The following is a 19,700-nucleotide window of genomic DNA, read 5'->3' as shown; positions in this document are numbered from 1 at the left end:
GCCCCCTCACCGACATCGACACCGACTGACGATGATCCAGCCATGACCATGGCCTGGCTTGAGCTTTCTCTCGCTCCACCTCGCCCCGCAGCCCACAACTGCGTGGCCCACGCCATCAGCTACGGCCGCCCGCCTGCGTCGCTGCTGATCAAGACCGGGCCCAAGTCTGGCTGGGCGAGGACAAGGCTCTCCCACTATGACTGACCGGGCCCAGTCCGACCGGGTTGCCAATGGGGCGCTGACGACGACAACGGTCACGGCGAGATGGACGACGAGGGGCGCTCGCTAACCTGCCGATCCGTCCGCAGACAATGCCTCTTCAATCGAAGTTGCGCCGAATACTCCCCGCCATCGACATCAGTTTGCGCCAGTTGTTTGCTGCTCGCTTCGCCGCCTCTGGTTGCCCACAGCCGCCGCCACCAACTCATATATCTTGCTCCCCGCGGTTGTCCTTATGTTCTCCATGGCTCGTATGCTGCACAGTAAAGTGCCCTCGTCCACTAGCCCTGCTCTGCCTCGCCAGAGCCGGAGTCGCACACACTCCACTTGCCCCACCACACCATGAGCGCCCTCCCCACCTCTTTCGGCAAGAAGGCCTCTTCTACTTACCGCCCTTCCATCCTCCCTCCATCCTCAGCAAGCATCTCCTCCTCGGCTCCTGCTGCCGCGCAACCCATTGGCCCACCCCGCCCACCCATGATCGGCCCGCCTCGCCCGCCGCCTCCTCCTGCTGCGCCAACTGCGCCTGCTGCTGACTCGGACTCGGACTCAGACTCGGACTCAGACTCGTCAGACTTTGACGCCGTTGCTATGTTCTCGATTCCCCTCTCAGCCTACGCCTGGATGTCACGCACCGCGCCTGCTGCCATCCCTCCGCCCCGTAATCCCGCCTCTGGCACGCCCGAGCCGCCCGAGAATCCAGCCGCAACGGCTCATGCTCGCATGGTCTCGGCCTTGGCAGCTCCGACATCGGCAGATCGCCTCTGGTCCGGCGCTATTGATGGCTCGGTCCGGGTCTACGACTTTGGCCTCCTTGGTGCCGGCCTCTCGTCCATGCGCGTCTTTCAGGCTGCTGACAACTCGCCTGTCCACTCGATCGCATTTGCGCCCGACTCTGGGCGCCCACCCGCGCAGTCATCGCTACTGGTGAGTCCATCTTTACACTGCACGACGCGGATGGTTCGCGGCTGGCTGCGTCGACCATCGGTGATCCGTACATCCGTGATCAGCGCATGACAACCGGCCACACGGGCTCGATCTGCAACGCGGTTTTTGTCTCGTCTACGCGCGTTCTCTCCGGATCCATGGATGGTACTGTACGCCTATGGGACGCGTCGGGATCCAGCAATGCCCGCCAAACCCTGGTCATGCGCACCAAGTCGACGACTGGCACCCGAACCGCTGTCTCCCACATTGCCACCAACGCCGACGGCACCCGCTTCTTTGCTGGCTGCGCCGATGGCTCGCTACAAGTCTTTGACCCGCGCGCGAACCTTACCAAACCTACGGCTCTCGTCATCAACAAGATGCACGGCTCGCATACCCCACAGCTCTCGGCCCGCCCGCTCTTTACCCGTCCGTCCTCGGGCTCGGCCTCCATTCCCGGCGGCAACATCACGTCCATGCTCGTATCTGCTGACGACCGTCTGTTTGTCGCGCGCGCCCAAGACGACTCACTTCGCATCTGGGATGGCCGCAAGGTTGATCGCCCAATCAAGGTCTTTGCCGGCCTGGCTGCACCCATCGAGTTTGCCGGCCTGGCCTTCTCGCCCATGGAGGCCCTCATCTGCCTCACCACAGGCTCGACCGATGCCGCGCCCGCTCGCGCCGTCTTTGTTGACACCGTCACCTTTGATGTTGTCCATCAGGAGCCTCTCTCGTCGCGGACACATGCAGGGCCTATTCTCTATCCTGAACCGCTGAAGCAGATGTTCGTCGGCATGGGCGACGGATCGCTTCTCGCTCTCTACGACGAGCAGATCTCGTGCGGCGGTGTCAAGCGAGGCGTGCGCGTCAAGGCCCCTGTTCGCGACGCCTCGGACACCCTGGTCTTTCTTCCCGACGTTGTGGATCGTGAAACTCTCGCTCCGACTGCCAAGCGCAAGCGACCGCCGGCGCCGAAGGCCCTCTCGCCGGCAAGGGCCACTCGGGCAAGCTCGGCATCTCCCACGCCCGTGCCGTCATCGAAAAGGCCGGCGCCGCCGCTTCCCTCAACAAGCCCTACCTCATGCAAGACCCACAAGAAGCGCTCCGCAAGTATGCCACCGCTCCGCCGTTACCTTCTACGTCGTCCCAGCAAGCCGAGCCCGATCTCGAGCCGCCAGCCAAACGTGCCAAGCATTGAACTGTCGCCGCCCTTTGCCCCACGCTGACCCCCCACGCCTTGCCACTCCACCCGCTCCCCGCATACACACGGTCAGCCATGTCCGGCGGGGACATTTACCAGCTCAGCCTTGGTGCACCCTCGCCGGCTCCGTCGCTCACGCCAACCGCCTCTCCTTCTTCTCAGTCGCCATATGCCTCACCTGCGTCCATTGTGTTCCCCACCCTCTCGCCTCCTCCCGACGCAGACTCGGCGGGCTCGCCTGTCACTGCACGCACGCCGCTCCACATCATTCCGCCATCCGTCCCGCCTCCGCAGCCAACCCTTTTCTCGCCGTCGGGCCTGCCTTCCGGCTCGGCGCTCTCGCGAACCTCCTCGAACTGGTCACAGCTGCTGGAGGAGGGCGAGGACAGGTTCCGCTCGGCGGCGTCGTCGTCGACCTCGTCCTCAATGGCCTGGGCTTCGGTCAACTCGGCTCTCTCCAACTCGCTCCACCAGGACACGAGTTCCACGCCAAGTACATCGGTCAACACCTCGTCGTCCGAGTGGATGCTGCCACGCTCGATTGCCCGTGGCCTGGACCTGCTCCCTGACTCGGGCGCTCGCGCTATCCTCGACGCCCTGATGGCGTCGGGCGCTGTCGCCTTGGTCGACGTCATGGGCGCCCTCCATGCGCTCGAGCTCGCCAGCGGGGTCACTTCAGCGTCTGGTATGGCTCGCGACTGGAACCGCGAGTACCAGACCCTGGTCAACTCGATTGACGATTCGGTCATCCTCGCCGAGCACAAGAAATTCCTCCGCCTTGCCTCATTAGCCCGCGACTTTGTCTACGCCGCCCAGACCTACGGCAAGGTCATCATTGCCGAGATGGGCCTACCCGACGAAGCAAAGACTATCAAGCCGGTGGCCATGGGTGGCATCGCTGGCGGCGTCAAGTACGTCGTCCACGGTATTCTCTTCAAGTTTGCTATCGACGCCTCGGGCGTGTTTAATGGCAACGACGAGGTAGCCGAAAAGGTGGCTTCCGACGAGATGCGCGCTCTGCAGGCCGTGTACAATGCACACGTTCCGGGCCTCCAGCTCCCGCTCATGGTTCTCATCAACTTTCGCGGCTTCCGTCTCATCGCCTCGTCGCAGCTCCCTATCTCCGACCAGACTCTGGTCTACGGCTCGTCCGACGCGGGCTCACACATCTTCAACTCGGACCCCGAGTTTGCGGACGTCATGGATGCTCTTGCCAACAAGCTCCTGCTCCGCAAGCACTTTGCCGGGCCGGATCCCGCAACTGCTCGCGAGATCTACGGCCCCGCCGACATCGAGGGCCACCGCGGCCGTGACGGCGCCCTGTACATGATTGACTTTGCACGCATGTTCCCGCTCATTCCACGACTGGCCCTCTCGGGCCTCTCGCCGGTCCAGACCAAGTTCCGGCCCGAACTTATCAAGCGCGTCGGTATCCGAGTCTCGTCCGACGCAGGCACACGCTTTGCCACGCCAGGCCCCGATGCCGACTCTTGTGACAACGACATCCTCTGGCTCTACATTCAGCTGCTGGACACAGTCGTCCCCGAAGTTGCTGCCTCGCTCGACGCCTCTGCCGCCTCGCGCCCAGCTGTCATGGACCCCGCCATTGACGACGGCCCGCCGCCGCTTCGCACCATTCTTGCCCGTGATCCAGAGCTTGCGTCACCGCGTGGCCTTGCGGTCCGCCTCCGAAAGGCTGGCGTCAACCTCAAGTTCCTCGCAACCGTCCGCGCTGCCGTCACTGATCCTGCCTGGCGGCTGCGCATCCTGGTCGAGATGGTTGCCCGTGCTGTCCACGCAGAGCTCAACGCCCGCCTCCGCGCCACTATGAAAAAGGTCAAGCTTCCGTCCGAAGAGCCGCATCGCGCCACTGTCGTCAACATGCTCAACCTTGTCTTTGGTGCCTCACAACAGTCCCGCTCTTTTTGGGACGGCCAGCTCTCGCGCTCGGTCTCGGTCCGCTACCCACACATTGTCATCTCATGGACCGGCTCCCGCAAGAGCGGCGATATTGCTGTCTATGAGCGCGACGGCGGTGACGTACCGACTGGCCCAGCGCTTTATGAGGCGCTCGTCCGCGACGGCCTCGGCCTGCTCCTCGCCCGCGTCGTCGACCTTGCCGGCATTGAGCTGGTCCCGTCGACGTACGCAGCCGCGACGACCGACACTGCCATCTTCACGGTCCCACACCCTTTTGCTCACACCGACATTGCCGCCCTCCATGCCCGGGTCCAGCAGCTCACCATTGTCTCGTATGCCGAAGGCACGCTCCACTTTATCCAGGCCCGCAACCTCGCCCGCAAGACCGACGAACGGTGCACCAAGGAGTTCACCCGTATCCGTGACCTTGCCCGCGCTCACTTTGAGTCGGTCCTTGACGTCATGGACGACCCGGCAACGCTGACCAACTACGGCTTCCTTGTCGAGGACCTCGACAAGGACCACGAGGCGGCACTCCGGCTCTACGAGCGTGCCTTTACCATTGATCCCAACCATGCCCGGTCGCTGTACTACTCCGCCATGGTGTGGGAGCGCAAGAAGCGCGACTACGACCGCGCCGAGCATTTTTACGCCTCCGCCATCGCCGCCGACCCCACACACACCAACGCCCTTAAGGACTTTGCCAACTTTTGCCACACCCGCATCAACGACAACACCCGCGCCCGCGATCTCTACACCCGCGCCTTTGCCTCGAACCCGCACCACGTCAAGGCTGCGGCCATGCTCGCAAAGTTCAAACTCGCCGTCGGCGATGATGTCGCCGATGTTGTTGACGCCGTCGCCGCCATCGAGACAGCTGTTGTCGCATCCGGCTACTTTGCTTGGGTGTCCGCCGCATCGTCGCCTCGATCATCAAGGCGCTCAAGTCGAATGGGCATCCCGCCGCCGCCGACTCCTGTGCCGCCACCCTCAGCCGCTGCGATGACGCCGCGACACACCACTAATGCTTGTTGCAAAGGTCGGCTTTACTCTACCAAGCCGGGCGTCCTGCCAAGTTAGGTAAACGACTCGCCCGAGTGATCGCCAACCGGAAGCCCGCGGAGAAGCTCCTCGGCGTCTTCCTCGGAAATCTGCATGGCCTGCGCAAGGCGCGGGACGGCATCCGGCTCGACATCCTCGTCGCCGCCCGACGGCCCAGCCGCATCCTTCAACGACTGCCGCAGGAGCTTCCATTGGTTGGCAGTGAAGAGACCCTTGGACTTGACCATAGCTGAAAACCGCGATCCCATGACCTTGCCGCCAGGTACCGGCAGCTGCGCCACGCCGCCGTTGCGTCCGGCTGTCACGATCATAACATGGTGGCCCGGCGTGTACGCCTTGAGCGCCTTGGAAGCTCGCAGCGCCGCCACGTTCTTGGCCACAACCGTCGCCTGGTTCTGTGCCGCGTATCCGAGCTTGATCTCCGCCACATCGTTGCAATCGCCAAGTGCAAAGACATTGGTAAAGCCCTCGACTTGCAGGTTCTCGTTGACCCGCAGTCGTCCGTCGTCGTTCATCACACCGCCAAAGTCGGCCTCGTACGACTTGGAGTTGACGTGCGCTCCCATGCAGAAGAACACAAGATCCGTCTCCATCGTCGCTCCAGACTCGAGCGTCAGCTGGCGTGTGCCGGGCACAAAGTTAGCCGACACAGCCTCGGGCTCTGAGAACGACTCCTTGAGGTTGACACGCTCGTTCAGCATGACCTCGACCCCCATGCTCTGCACCTTTTCCAGCAGCTTGCTCTTGAACGCATCACGGAGCGGGCCCGGCACTAGCGCGCCACGCGAGTGGATGAGCGTCACATCCTTGTCCGGATGCGTCTCCTTGATTTCGCCGCAGAGCTCGACGCCCGTTGGCCCGCCGCCGACAACCGTGATCCGCTGCGCCTCTGCAATCCGCTCGCGAACACCGGTGTACTGCCCGGTCGCGTCCTCCATCTCCGGCTCGGCAATCTTACACGGGAACGCGTACGAGGTTCCCGTCGCAATGACCACATAGTCAAAGTCGATCGGTTCGTCCCGCCCGTACACGTACACCCCGCCGGGCGAGATCCGCGTCACCTCGGCTTGCACCACATGCCCGTAGTCGAGCAAGTTGGAGTATGGAATGCAGATCTTGTGCTCGTATCCATCCTCCACACCTGCTCTCGCCACCCACACCCTCCATCACACATATGAGTCAACCTCCTCGCTCCTACGCTCCCACGACTCCCGCCGCTCCCGCCGCATCCGCCGTCAACTGGCGGAATTCGCTCCGCATGCCCTTCCCCTTCCCTCGCCCGAAGCGACCCGCCGCGACATCCAGCTCTATCATCTGCTACAGACCACGGGACACCATGCCTCCATGCACACGACCGCCATGTACATACATGCACGTAGAGCACCAATGTTGTGGAGAAAGTATGCCTTTCGGTCAATGAGGACAACATTGAAGGTCTTGTCCAGAGCCTTGGCCACCGCCAGGCCACCATAGCCAGCACCCACCACTACCACCACAGGTGCACCCTCCAGCCTGGCCTTGATCTTGCTGCTCGATGCTCCCATGTTGAAACAGCCGCTACTGGTACTACTACTACTACTACTACTACAAGAAAAGTGTCTGCTTGCCATCACCACCACTGCTTCCTGTGTGCGTGTGTGTGGGAGTCGAAATATGCCATGGCGGTCGCTGGGTGGCCTGGCCGTCCCAAACGGAAATCATATGCTTCTCCTGCGCCGCCCGCATCTGCTCAGACCGCAGCATGACCGCATCGGCGCTGCAGCGCATCCCGCTCCTCTCCTAACCGCTCATCTGCCTCGCGCTCGTCCGCGGCCGAGTGCTCCAGCTCACGGATCCGTCTCGCCGCTGCTGCCTGGCTCTCTTCGAGCTTCGTCTGCAGTCCGCGTATCGCCGCATTGTTCCGCACGCGCAGCCCAAGTCTCGAGCGCTACGTTGCGAGCCTCGACGTTGCGCAGCTGCCGCTGTCTCAGAGTCCCTCGTCATCACCAGAGGGATATAGCAATCCACATCATCCACTCGCCATCAACACCTCCCCCCATTCGAACATCAACACATCAACGTCCTAGTTGCATGTCGATTGGTCGCTCCACTGCCTCGACGGCCTGACCATCTATGTCCACACATCTTGCCGATTGGCGGAGTCGCCCGCGATGACCTGCCGCTGCGCGCTGACGTACAACCGAGATCAAGGCAAAGATTGGGCGCCCAATGAGGGCCCGCCGCCGTCCTCGTCGCATCGTCGTCAAAAGGATGGGTGGGTGCGTTCCCGCTCCTTTGGGGCCGACTGTGCGCCACCGGCCGCCCAGCCTGCCCAGCCTGTCCTCGACCCACGCCCTCGCCGCACTCCACACCTCACTTCCCCACTCCGCACTCCACAGACACAGACACAGACACACACGCACATGCGCCTTCCCCTCGCCCTTCTTCTCCCCTTGTTCTCCTCGTTGCTGTTCTTCTCCCCTCCACCGCCGCAAGCACAACGGCCTGCGACTCGCCATGCTCATCGTCGGACGAATGCCCGCAGCGCCGCACAACGACAACTCGGTCGGTGGCTGATGCTGAGGCCGATGCAAGCGTTGAGGGAGAAGACAGATATGCCCATGTGACGTCCGAGGGTATTCTTAGTGGATCTCAGTCCATCACGCCTCCCGGGCCCGCCGACGATGACGAACCGTGCTCTTTGTGCGTCGACGGGGCCTGCACCACCCCGCCTACTTGTTCTCAGCGTTGCGACCCGAGCCTCGCTCGCGCTTGCTCGTCGGCCTGCCCGGTCTGCGTCCCGCTTGTCTCGGGCATTGCAGTCTGTCGGCCGGCGGTTGGCCACTGTGGCTCAGTCTGTCCTGATCACGCTTACTGCAGCGCTCCATGTGGCGCGTGCATTGCCACTGCCGACGGCGCTCAGCCGATCTGCCGTAAGCCGCAAGACTGTGGCGGCTTTTGTCTCAATGACGATATGTGTGGTGGCGGGACGATGGAACATGTCCGCCATGCCTCGTCTGATGCATGCACCAAGTGTGTCGACCATGCCTGCACGGCACCGGCCGCCTGTGGCGCGCCCTGTGCCTCGTCGGCAGACTGCGATCCGCACGCCTGTCCAGTGTGCGACCTCCGCTCCAAGCTCTGCCTCCCGCGCAAGCCATGCAATGCACCGTGTCTCTCATCTTCCGAGTGCAGCGAGGACTGCCCCCGCTGCGCCCGTGGCCTCTGCACCCCGCGCCCGGCGTCGGCCCACGGCGACGCTGATATCAGGCTTGATGAGCACGATGACGAGCACGACTGGGACCACCTCTAGCCACTTTACCACTCGCTGTGTTCCGCGCTACGCCGCCAGGTCTGCGTGAAACGCCACAAAGTGGGCCGAGAGTGCATCAAACGAGTTCTCGCGCGTCCCGCACATCGGACACGAATATACCGCCGTCGTGGGCGTCGCCGGCGCCGGCACTGGCGCCGGCTCGGGCACCGGTTCCGTAGCCGGCTCTGTAAACGCCGGTCCGGCCCCACCGCCACCAAACCCGCCCATCGACGGCGTGAACCCGGACGGCTGTGTCGCCGCCGCCACCAGCTCCTCGCGCACGTTGGTCTCCGACGGATCGAGGCCATGGTCGATGACAAGGTGCGAGCCCATCGTCGCCCGCACCACGTCGCACCCGCACCGCATACACCGCGTCGTCCGCGCCCCGCACGACTCGACGTGGCTTTCAAACTCGTAGCCCGCCACAGATAGTGGGCAGTACCAGCACGCGACAAGCCTGTTGGGGCACTCGGTCCGCCGATGTGCCGCTAGCTCGTCCTGCTGCAGCTCCGCTCCGCACTCGCACCGCAGCACGGTGTGTTCGAGAATCATGTGCTTCGACAGTGCACCCACGCCAACAACACCCCGCACTCGCTGCATCGCGCGTTGCGCCTCCCGCACTGCACCTCGTGCATCATAAAGATAGCTCGCCGCACCCGCCGCCCGCATGGGGACACTCGTCAGTCTCGCCGGCAGCATCGTCTGTGCAAGAGCCTGAGCCTGACGGTCCAGCCTTGCCCGCACCTCTATCCGCTGCCGCTGCAGCTGCAGCTGTGGCTGCCACCGCGTCGAGAGGTGTGTACTTGAGCTCAAACGCCGCTGCGGCCTCCAAACTCGTCACGCCTACCGTGTACGTCCCGATCGCAAAAGACGGGTCTTCGCTGGTAACCCGGATCTTCCCCGCCCCGACTTGGACGCCTGACCAAGTAAAGTGAGCGCGAGTCGGCTTGCGCACCACGTTCGAGACGTACAAGTCCGGGTCGCCCGAGGAGCCCGGCGCAGGCACAGCCTCGAGCTCAAATCCATGCGGATGCACAACCTTGAACGCAAAGTACGCGTACTCACCGGCATCCACCTCGCCGACCATAACCTTGCCCGGAAGGAGCGTTGGCTCGGGCGTCGCTGGCGGGTTGATCGGAGCGAGGACGTCGGTGACCAGATTGGTGTCGACAATCGAGATCGCCGGCGACGGATCCGTCGCCACAACGTTGAACCCAAACAGCTGCGCTCCGCACCGCAACATGATCGCGTCGCCCTGCGTGAGGCACTGCAGCCGTGAGAGCTGATCGAGGAGCACCGCCTCACGGAGCTCGGCCGCCACGTCAAGCCACTCGGCCTCGACAGGCTGCAGCTGCACTCCGCGACCTTTCGGCAGCGTCGCTAGCTGGAGCTGCAGCTCTTCGCCCTCGTCCACCTCCAAATTCGCCATCATCCAGTACGGAAGGTACATCGTGCCCTCGGGCGCCGTAAACGAGAGCACTCCCGCATGGGTTCGCTTGCCAAACAGCCCGCTAGCGTCGGGCTTGGCCAGACGGAACGCGTACGGCCTCGCCTCCACCTCGAGCTCGACAAGCTCGCTCAGGACAGACGCCGGCAACACAATCTTGTCTGCCACTTCCAGCCCAGGCATGTCCGCCACCACCGAAGAGTAGCACGCGAGGCCTTTGGGAAAGCCTGTCGGTGCCCGCGCCACTCCCCTCGTCTGACTCCGGGTTTCTGTCTGTCGCACCGGCGACCGCAACCCGAACGGCGATCCCTCGTTCTGAAGCGCGAGCGCAAGTGCAAGTGAGGCGTCATCGTCCACATCCGGTCCATTGCCTCGGACCGGGCTCTGCGGATACGGCACGACGCTGCCGTTCGCATCGGCCGTCTCCATCGCCGAGCGGATGAGCTCCTCAGCTCGCTCGGGGTGCGCAACAGGCGCAAAGATGTACTCGGCGCCATCAGCGGTTAGCAGCACAAGCGAGGTGATCGGTCGATGTGTATCGGCCATGGCATTGGCATCGCACGCCAGAATCTGCCCAGCCGGGACAAAGACCGAGTCGCTCGCCGGCCGCCGCGCCGCCACGAACGCCACCCCGCCGGCAACCACCACCACATCGCCGTACTCTTGCCGCGATCCCACAAGCATTGTCCCTGCAAACACACCACGGACCTCAGCACCATCACCATTCACATACTCTCCAAACAGCCGGTTCACCCACGCGCCTGACATTCTTGCCCGGGCCGGCGACGGCAGCGGCGAGTTGAGCGCCTCCAACTCATACCGCACGCTCCCTGTCGAGAGCGTCAGCGCCTCCCTCTCTGTACTTGCTGTCGCCTGTGGCGGTGTTGCCGGAGGGGACAATGGCTCCGACCTTGGCGACACCGGGCTTTCTGACATGCTCGCTCCCTCGGCTGCTGTAGCGAGAGGCACTGTGACCGCGCGAAGGAAGTCAAGTAGGGAGGTCAGCCCAGCTCGGCCGCTGGCCAAGCTCTCGTTTCATTGCCGTGCCTGCTGCTCCTCGCTCCGCGACTCGACTTGCACGTCCGCAACCGCCCGTTTCCACGCCCTCCACTGCTTGCCACAGCTGGCAGAGAGGATCTCGCTCGAGGCGGTGAAGAACGGGTCGAGTCGACCCACAACCTCGGCCACATCAGCGCGGTCGTACTCGCTGCCCGAGGCGCGGACAACTGGAAGGCCAACGTACGAGAGCAGGCCACAGGCAAAGGTCGGAGCAGTGACCGATATACCGGCGTTGGCTGTCGGCTGGTCGCTCGTTCCTGCGGCGCCGTTGCGCACCTCTTGCCGCCCGCGATGGACTCCGATAAAGGTGCCCGGCGGGAGCGCCGCCGATGCCATCGGCATCCCGGAGAGGCCCTTCTTGCACGGTGCAGTGTGGGCAAAAGCGTCCGGCTCCGACGCTTTCACGGCTGCGCCATGGACTGCGGTCCGCTGATATGGCTTGAACATGCTGTCAAAGGCGTAGCCGAGGACTGCCGAGCCCGGATAGCCGACGCCGACGAGCTCGTCGCCGACGCCGCTTCCGCCGGCCGGGGTCAGCGGCACAAGCAGCGCCGCGGCCATAAACTCGGGAAAACTGCACTTGAGAAATGCCACATCGGCTGCACGTGTCAGTTCTGCCGCCCGCGACGCGCTGCCGAGCCACGATGATACCTTGGTGTGCGACGAGAGCTTAAGGCATCGCGGATACTGTCCGTCGCGCTCCTTGGGCGCGTACACACCCGCTGTCGCCTCCACCCGCTTGAGCTTGAGCCCCGAGTGCTTGCTTGGCACCACGTGATTATTTGTTGCCACATACACATCAACCTCGCCCGGGTGGTCGTTGTGCGCGACAACCGCCACAACCGCGCCGGAGCCGGCCAGCGATGATCGCGAGTGGCACGGGTAGCCTTCGCAGTGCGACGTTGACGACGCGTACGTGGCAAAGATCCGCACCACACCACGCGCGAGCGCCCGCGCCACAGGCCGCAGGCCACCGCCCAGAGTTCCAAAGTCCCAGTCCCACCCGCTAGCGTGTGCCGTGCCGAGCGGCTGCGCATCGTCCACCGACCGGATGACCCCTGGTGAGGCTGAGACCCGCGGCAGCGGCTTGCGCTTCTCCTTCTTTGCCGGCGGCGTCTCCAAAGACTCGCTGCCTGTTTTCTCTTCCTTCTCAACAGTGCCGATTTCCTGTTCTTGCTCTCCATCACCGCCATGATCACCACTCTCGGCGTCGTCCGCATGCCCCACCAGCACACCACCTGGCCTTTGCAGGACTTCCTCCGCCACCTCGCATCCGCCCGTCTCCGCCCTCACCACCACATAATCCGTCACATCGACATCTACCCCCTCTTTGCAACCACTGTCCATGAGTTCCAACCAAAGACAAGTGGTGTCGCAGTCGTCGTCGCCGTCGCCGTCGCCGTCATTGCCACAGCCGCTGCCGCTGCCGCTGCCGCTGACGGTTACAACAGGCAGTCGCAGCACGGCAACCCGCCCCGCCGCCAACCGAGGTTCAACCACCGCACCCCCTCCCCCGCACCATCAACACCACCGCCACCACCACCACCACCACCACCACTGCCGCCACCACCACCGCAAACACATACCTATCACATACTTCTCACTCATTCACACACTCCCTTGACCTCTCTTCCTCTCCCGCTCCCACTCCCCACTTCCCACTCCCCACCCTTACCGTCCTTCCCCTCCACCACCGCAAACAACACCGCCACACCTGAAAAGCAGTCGGCCGCCCCGTCCCTCTGCTGGCCACAGTATGGCTACACGCGAGGGCATACTTGTGGGAGAGGCAGGGAGAAAGAAAAAGTTGGATGCTATCATGGATATGGATGCCGATGATAGACTCAAGGAGGCTAGGAGTATGGCGCTGAGAAACTCCCGCAAGGTACAATCTCTTCTTACTCAAGTTGATCGTCTCAAGGTACGTCTCCCGTCCGTCTGCTGTCCCTCCCCCCCCCCACACACACACACATAACTACGTACACATACAACTATGACACCACTCATTACCCTCTGGCGCTTTGTAGGAGATCGATCTGCATGAGCGCGTCTTTGTCCGCGAAGGAGACCTGATCAAGATCGGGGACAACGGGCGCAAGGTGCAGGAACGCCGGTTCTATTTGTTCGACAACGCGCTGGTGTGGGCAAAGCCCAACGTGCTCCGTCGCAAGTATCAGTACACTGTCCGCAACGCCATCTACATGTGCGATCTACTGGTAGCCGATGGGGAGGACGACTCGCGCTACACAGATCTCATCCTCATCACCAACGTCGCCAATGGCAAAGAGTATCGCCTCATGGCCGACTCGCCCAACACAAAGCGCAAGTGGCTTCGCGATCTGCGGTCGGTCAAGGCCCGCCGCCATCCAGGCGTTGCCCTCATCCAGTCCATCTACCACTCGTCCATCCGTCCCGAAGAGCTCCACGCCGGCGTCGCCCGCATCAATCCCGCCGTGCCTGAGAAACCGATGCCGACGACCAGGCTGACACGCCGCCAACATCCGATGCTGACTCGGCCGACGCTGACTCGGCCGCTCCTCCGCACGACTCTAATGCCGACATGGGGCCTACTCGCCCCCCATCGCTCGGCCAACCGCCACCCAAGCCGTCGCGGCGCCACAAGCCGTCCTCCCGCGATAACGGCCTCCGTGCCCTCCGCGCTCGCCTTGATCAGGGCGAGACAAGCGCATCCGTTCCAGCGGAGCCTCTCTCTGCCGTCGAGCCGCGCATCCCGCCGCCGCCGCCCGACGACTTTGACGAGCCGACCTCACTCGCCGCTCCGCCGCCGCTCACCCCGACTCCCGGCGATTCGCCGCTCTCAGTCGCCTCGTACTATCATGGCTATGATGCCACTGCAGCTGCTTCCTCGCCGTTTGATGACTCGGATGACGACGACGAGTGGAGCGAGCTCCCCACTGCAGCCACCTCCTCGTCAGTAACGTTGCTGCATGATGACATTGACGAGGTCGCCAACTCGATCGTCGCCGCCAACACTGCCGCTGTCAAGGCCGCCCTCCACTCGCTCGCCGCTCTCATCGACGCCCGCATCGTCTCCCGTGCAGAGCTTCGTGACGAACTCCGTGACACTCTCGCCTCATTGCAGGGCTTTGTCGCGGTTGTCGACGATGATCAGGGCGCTTTCATCAAGCGCTTTGCCGCTCTTCTTGTCAAATCATGCAAGGATGGCCTCGCCGCCCCGCCTGGCGACGACTCGGCCTGGGAGACCGCCCACCGCGTCATCACCTCTACAATATCCCACATTGCATCCCTCACCGCCACTCCATAACAATCATCCTCCGACATGCAGAGCTCTCGACTGCTATGGCCATCACCGCAACCTTTTTTTTCCACCGCCCCGCCCCGCATCGCTCCACCGCCGCTGCCCGCTGCTGGCCACCTACCTCCCCTCCGTCCGCAAACTCAGCCCTCCTTCGACATCCACTCAACAACTACCCCACCTTTACACTCATTCATCTCCTTCACTCCACCCCTCCTCTTGTCCCTCCTCTCCTTTCCCTCACTTCCATCCCCAACGCCTCCACGCCCGTCCCGTGCGCTTCGCAAGCGACGCGTGCTTCCGGTCACGCACGCGCCGAGGCAAGGCAATCCCTCCCCCTCCCCCTCCTCCCTCCAAAAAGTGCGCACCATGTCTGCCCTTGCTCGTCGTCGTACACATCTCAACCTGCTCGTCGTTCTGGCACTCGCCCTCGTGACAAGAACCGCCTCGGGTGCACGTACGTCGCCGTCCCTTCCCACCTCCTCGCCCCCAAACTACCTGACAGCCACTCACTCCCTTCCCCCTGCCATCACAGTCGTCGCACGATGGACCGCTCCATCTGGTCCGATCAACGACCCCATCACCACATGGATCGACTCAGTGTCCGGCATCCCGTTCTCTGCACCAGGCCTTGGCACTACTCCAGCCATTCTCCGCAATGTCTCCTTCCCAGGCTCAACAGTCATCAGCGCGTTGCACTTTACAGGACCGGCGGCATGCAACAAAATGTTCATGGTGCCGGGCGACAACCCGCTGGCCGGAAAGTCAGCCATCACCTTTTCCATCGTCTTTTCCACAAACACCGGCAACAACGGTCCGCCGCCGGCTCAGTGGCATGCACGCGGACACATCATCTCCAACGATGCCTGTGGATACTGTGGCGATTGGGGCATGTCGATGGGTGGCGGATATCTCGCCACTGGCATCGGCCGCTCTGGATCAGGTGAAATGGAGTTTCGCTCAACAGACATCCCGGCCTACCGTGTCGATGACACCGCCGTCCACGTGGCGTCATACTCGATCAACCTCGACAACGGGGACGGCGGCTCCGACTATATTTTCAAGATCGACATGCTCAACGCTGCCTCGGTCTTCAACGACTCATACGTCGGCATCACAGACTCGGTTTGGAACGTGACCCTCGGTGGCAACGCCTTTACCGCCATCGACACCTTTCGCTGCTTTGAAGGCCTCCTGTTCGGCGTCATCATGCACGACCACGCCTTGACCGAGCCCGAGCTCGACACGCTCCACTCATCCGTGCTAGATATACTCCCTACGCCATACCTGAGCGGCTCGCCATTCTCGGCATCGACGCCAAAGGCCGGTGGCAGCAAGCTTGTCACCATCAGCATCGTCAACAGTGCTGGACCAGGTGCCCATGGCCCGCTCTCGCTTATTCTGCAAGTTGTCGATCCAGCCACAGGCGACCTGGTTGGCGCCCCGCAACCAGCCATCCTCTCCGGAAACGGCAATGCTGTAGTAGTCATCCCCTCGCGCGTCGGCTACTTTGAAGTCGTGGCCTCGGTCAACCCCGCGTTTCCGCCGGCCGCATTTGTGTACAAGCCCAACGGTACTATCACCGGCATGCACGCCATCTTTGACTCGCTCCCGCTGACCAAGACAACGCCGGAAAACGCCCCATTCACCTTTACTCTCATTGGCGCCGCGCCGTCTGGCGATCTTGTCATCGACGCGTCCACCACTTGCGCCGGTCCACTGGCGTGGGCCCGGACGTCGGCCACCGAGTTCGAGGTCACTCTCCCGCCGCAGGACTACGAGGCCGCCTCAACCTGCTCGGTCTTTGTCCAGCACCACACCATGCCCAACATCCAAGAGCTGACCATCGCCATCACCGATGTCAACGACCTGCCCACGGCTGCCGACGCCCAGCTTGTCTTCAAGTCGGAGGCGCAGTACGCAAGTGGCGTGGTCGACTTTGCGCTGCCGGGGGCAGACGTCGACGCCGGCTCGGTGCTGGTGTACTCGATCACGAGCCTTCCTGCCATCGCCGCCATTGCGCTTCCCGGCACGACGACACCGCTCGACGAGGAAGACTTGCCCGTTGTGCTCCCTGGTAGCGTTGCGCCCATCTTTCTCAAGCGCGGCATCTACAACGACTCGTTTACATGGGCAGTCGATTCGTCCGGCGATGGCGCTGCGGCTCGAGTGCGACTCCTAATCGACGTGCCGTGCGACAACGGGCGGACGCCGACGAACGACGACGGCACTTGCATCTGCCCCTCGGGCTTTTTCGTCAACATCACCGATGGGTGCGAGTCGTGCCGCGAGGGCACGTTCTACACATACCAGGCCGTGGCCGATCCGTGCGACCCTTGCCCGGTCGGCGGGTACTGCGCCGGAGGCCTGACAGTTCCGGTCCCCGACAACGGCTTTGGCTACGGCGATGACAAGGCCAACTCAACCAACTTTGTGCCGTGCCGCCCGCCGGCGGTCTGCGTCCGCGGCGGCAACTGCCGCGCGGGCTCGATCGGCTTCCTCTGCTCCGACTGCGTCCCCGGGTTCTACAAGGACAAGGGCCTGTGCGAGCCATGCCCGTCGACGGCGCCGATCCTCCTCACCGTTCTCTTTCTGCTCATGGTTGCACTCGCGGTGCTTCTTGTCAAGCTCGCCCGCAAGTCGGCCGCCTACTTTACCGGCATGGCTGTCGGCTTCAACTTTGTGCAGGTCCTCGCCATCATCGGCGAGTTTGACCTCAAGTGGCCCGGCTTTGTGCAGGCCACTTTTCGCGCGCTCTCGGTCTTTGCCTTCAACATCAACGTCTTTCAGCCCGAATGCGCCTTTGCCGGCGGTGCCGTCGACTACTTTCCCATCTGGCTCTTCAAGCTCTCGATCCCGTTCATGTTTCTGGTCCTGTTTGGCGGCTTTCTCATTTGCCTCACTCTCTACAAGCGAGTTCGCGCCTCGATCTCCGAGGTGCAACACCCATGGCTGGCCAAGCTCCCGCTCGTCACCCGCGCCACTGCCGTCCTTCTCCGCAACGCCTCGATCAATGCTTTTGTCACCGTCCTCATGATGTGCTACCTCGTCTTGCTCTCGGTCACCTTTGAGGTCTTCGATTGCGTCTCGGGTGCCATGGTCAAGGCGCCCGACGTCGTCTGCGGTTCGCGCGAGTGGCGCAAGTACCTGGCAGTCGGTCTCAGCGCCATGGTCTTGTACGGCATCGGCATTCCGCTGCTCTTCTCCACCATCCTGTACTGGCACCGCCTCTCTCTCTTCCAAGAGCTTACTATTGTCAAGTTTGGCCTCCTCTACCGCCGCTATCGCCCGCAGTGGTACGGGTGGGAGGTTATTATCCTCGCTCGCAAGCTCGGCGTTGTGGTCGGCATTCTTGTCTTTAACTCGGTTCTGCCGCAAGCGCTCATCGCCCTGTTTTCGCTCATCGGCGGCCTCATCGCACAGATCCTGGTCAAGCCGTACCTCACCACCCGTGTCAACAATCTGGAAATCATCCACCTGGCCTGCTCGGCCTTTGTTGTCGCCTGCGGCCTCATCTTGTTCGGCACGTCCAAGTCGGGCGACGAGGCCGGAACCACCTTTGTGGGCGTTCTGGTTGTCCTTGTCATTGCCGCCAACGTGTGTTTCATCGGTTTGGTCGTCTTTCTAGAGCTCCGCTACCAGTATCGCCGCATCCAGCGTGGCGTGCAGGCCGGCTTTGCCTCGGATGAGGTCGTCCTCGACGAGCGGTTCTTCAAGCTCGGCTTCCGGGTCCGGCACCACGAGCGCAATCTGCTGGGTACGGTATCATCGCTTGCTCTCTCGTCGGCGCCCGGGATCCAGCTCCGGGCCGAGCTGTGCGACGGCAACGGAGCGCTGCTCTCGGCCTTTGACGGGCGCTCAACAACTATGGTGCAGACCGACGGCACGCTGCACAACATTGTGAGTGTGTTTACCCGGGTCGGTCGCTTCCAACTCAAGATCTTTGCCTGGAGCCTGGACGAGGAGATGTACCTCGCCAACTCGGTGTATGACGAGCACAAGATCGCGTCGACCGCGTCCACGCCAGACCTGCTCAACGAGGCGCAGCCGATGCCGGCGGCAACGGCCCAAGCCGACTCGCGCTCGCTCCTCGATGTGCTGACGTGCCAGGAGCGGTCGACAATCCGTAAGCCCATCATGTCGTACCACATGAACTGCGATGCGCCGCCGCAGGCTGTTGTCCAGTTTGCGCTTCGCTCGCCGCGAATGGTGGACGAGTCTGGCGTTGTCCTCTACCCGCGCTTCTATGAGCTCTCGCGGTTCATCCCACACCAGTTCTCCATCCGCGTCCCGCACGCGGTTGGCCTCGTTGTTGCCGCCTCGGAGCCACGGCTCCTTTCCGACGGCGTTGAGCTCCAACGCAACGACGATGACGGGGGCATCTTCTCGGGCTCGGTGGCGTTCACCGATCCAGGCCCGGTCCATGTCTGGGGCCAATACCTCGTGCCAGCCGCGCAGGTCGGCGAAAACGAGCTGCCATGCACGTTTGCCAAGCTCGTCTCGTACGAGGTTCTCGAAGGTCGGGTCGGCTGGGAAGACATCGACAACGAGGACGCGCGCATCATTGACCGGCTGTGTGAGGGCAACAACGTCGAGATGCACGCCGTTCTCGAGGCCGACCTCTCCACCACCGATCCTCCCATTCTCGCAGAGCTCTTCCACGCCAAGCGCGGCCTCCTCTATCTGCCCAAGACCCAGTCGCTGCCGTTTGCCTCTGGCGGCGTACACCTCGAGCTCCGCCTGCCATCTGCGGTCGACATCCGACTTGCAGTCGAGCGACCGACTACCGATGCCGACGGCGTGCCGTTTTTCCGCCGTGCTGACGGCGTCCAGATTGCCGACGCCACGTGGGAACAGCTCGGCGGCGTCCAGTCCGGTACTGCCGTCTGCGTCTGGGCCGCCTTTGCCGATCTCGTCGGCTATGCCGACTCACCAAGTCCCCGTGCGCCCGAGCCCCCCGCATGGGCCTTGCCATCCTCGAAGGCGCCAACACTTCGCAAGACTCGCTGCTGGCGCCGGCGCTCGACCCGCCCGCACCTGCGGCTGCAGATGCGCCTGCCCCCGTGCTCCCGCCCGCGTCGGTCCCCGAGACGCGCTCCCGGCACGCCTCGTCGCAAGTCTTTGGCTCATCCAAGCCCGAAATTTCCGGCTATGTCGAGATGATCCGGTTCCGCGTGGTGTAGCCCGACACAGAAAGTGGAAACGCCGCGTGCGCCGAGCTCGAGACCAGCCGGGCGCCGGTGCAGACTCGGCAGCCGAGCAGAGAGAGAAGCAGAACCAGGACGAGGCACTTGTC

The 19,700-nt window shown here is 63.1% G+C and overlaps 8 protein-coding genes across 8 annotated transcripts; 5 read left to right on the top strand and 3 right to left on the bottom strand.

Moving 5' to 3' along the window:
* Positions 1–696: 696 nt before the first annotated feature.
* On the top strand, positions 697–2,344 carry AMSG_04327 (nucleotide binding protein; the record flags this gene model as incomplete). The annotated part of the gene is made up of 3 exons (XM_013903656.1): positions 697–1,086; positions 1,152–2,073; positions 2,106–2,344. 3 exons carry the CDS (start codon positions 697–699, stop codon positions 2,342–2,344), a joined length of 1,551 nt encoding a protein of 516 aa, XP_013759110.1.
* Positions 2,345–3,001: 657 nt separating this feature from the next.
* Positions 3,002–5,365, top strand: AMSG_04326 (uncharacterized protein; the record flags this gene model as incomplete). Its single annotated transcript, XM_013903655.1, has 1 exon — positions 3,002–5,365. A coding segment is annotated over one exon (2,346 nt), but the record flags the coding sequence as incomplete, so codon positions are not given.
* AMSG_04325 (apoptosis-inducing factor 2) lies at positions 5,344–6,873 on the bottom strand (the record flags this gene model as incomplete). Its single annotated transcript, XM_013903654.1, has 2 exons — positions 5,344–6,470; positions 6,705–6,873. The coding sequence occupies 2 exons, from the start codon at positions 6,871–6,873 to the stop codon at positions 5,344–5,346; spliced, it is 1,296 nt and encodes a 431-aa protein (XP_013759108.1).
* Positions 6,874–7,315: 442 nt separating this feature from the next.
* AMSG_04324 (uncharacterized protein) lies at positions 7,316–8,834 on the top strand. Its single transcript, XM_013903653.1, has one exon. It carries the CDS (start codon positions 7,993–7,995, stop codon positions 8,668–8,670), a length of 678 nt encoding a protein of 225 aa, XP_013759107.1. The 5' UTR covers positions 7,316–7,992; the 3' UTR covers positions 8,671–8,834.
* Positions 8,835–9,073: 239 nt separating this feature from the next.
* AMSG_04323 (ubiquitin fusion degradation protein) lies at positions 9,074–10,836 on the bottom strand (the record flags this gene model as incomplete). The annotated part of the gene is made up of 1 exon (XM_013903652.1): positions 9,074–10,836. The coding sequence occupies one exon, from the start codon at positions 10,834–10,836 to the stop codon at positions 9,256–9,258; it is 1,581 nt and encodes a 526-aa protein (XP_013759106.1). The 3' UTR covers positions 9,074–9,255.
* Positions 10,837–11,063: 227 nt separating this feature from the next.
* AMSG_04322 (uncharacterized protein) lies at positions 11,064–12,320 on the bottom strand (the record flags this gene model as incomplete). The annotated part of the gene is made up of 2 exons (XM_013903651.1): positions 11,064–12,256; positions 12,283–12,320. The coding sequence occupies 2 exons, from the start codon at positions 12,318–12,320 to the stop codon at positions 11,104–11,106; spliced, it is 1,191 nt and encodes a 396-aa protein (XP_013759105.1). The 3' UTR covers positions 11,064–11,103.
* A 316-nt stretch (positions 12,321–12,636) lies between these two features.
* Positions 12,637–14,417, top strand: AMSG_04321 (uncharacterized protein). The gene is made up of 2 exons (XM_013903650.1): positions 12,637–13,048; positions 13,155–14,417. The coding sequence occupies exons 1-2, from the start codon at positions 12,884–12,886 to the stop codon at positions 14,064–14,066; spliced, it is 1,077 nt and encodes a 358-aa protein (XP_013759104.1). The 5' UTR covers positions 12,637–12,883; the 3' UTR covers positions 14,067–14,417.
* Positions 14,418–14,577: 160 nt separating this feature from the next.
* AMSG_04320 (uncharacterized protein) lies at positions 14,578–19,676 on the top strand. The gene is made up of 2 exons (XM_013903649.1): positions 14,578–14,861; positions 14,940–19,676. The coding sequence occupies exons 1-2, from the start codon at positions 14,774–14,776 to the stop codon at positions 19,565–19,567; spliced, it is 4,716 nt and encodes a 1,571-aa protein (XP_013759103.1). The 5' UTR covers positions 14,578–14,773; the 3' UTR covers positions 19,568–19,676.
* The last annotated feature ends 24 nt before the right edge of the window (positions 19,677–19,700 follow it).

Source organism: Thecamonas trahens, assembly GCF_000142905.1.
Source record: "Thecamonas trahens ATCC 50062 unplaced genomic scaffold supercont1.17, whole genome shotgun sequence".
In the NCBI taxonomy this organism is placed as follows: Eukaryota; order Apusomonadida; family Apusomonadidae; genus Thecamonas; species Thecamonas trahens.
This window is presented reverse-complemented; position numbering and strand designations above follow the sequence as displayed.

Coding starts and splice junctions, on each gene's coding strand:
- AMSG_04324 (XM_013903653.1), top strand. CDS start 7,993: ATGACGAACCGTGCTCTTTGTGCGTCGACGGGGCCTGCACCACCCCGC.
- AMSG_04321 (XM_013903650.1), top strand. CDS start 12,884: ATGGCTACACGCGAGGGCATACTTGTGGGAGAGGCAGGGAGAAAGAAA. Junction 13,049..13,154: donor CTCAAGTTGATCGTCTCAAG/GTACGTCTCCCG, acceptor GGCGCTTTGTAG/GAGATCGATCTGCATGAGCG.
- AMSG_04320 (XM_013903649.1), top strand. CDS start 14,774: ATGTCTGCCCTTGCTCGTCGTCGTACACATCTCAACCTGCTCGTCGTT. Junction 14,862..14,939: donor AAGAACCGCCTCGGGTGCAC/GTACGTCGCCGT, acceptor CTGCCATCACAG/TCGTCGCACGATGGACCGCT.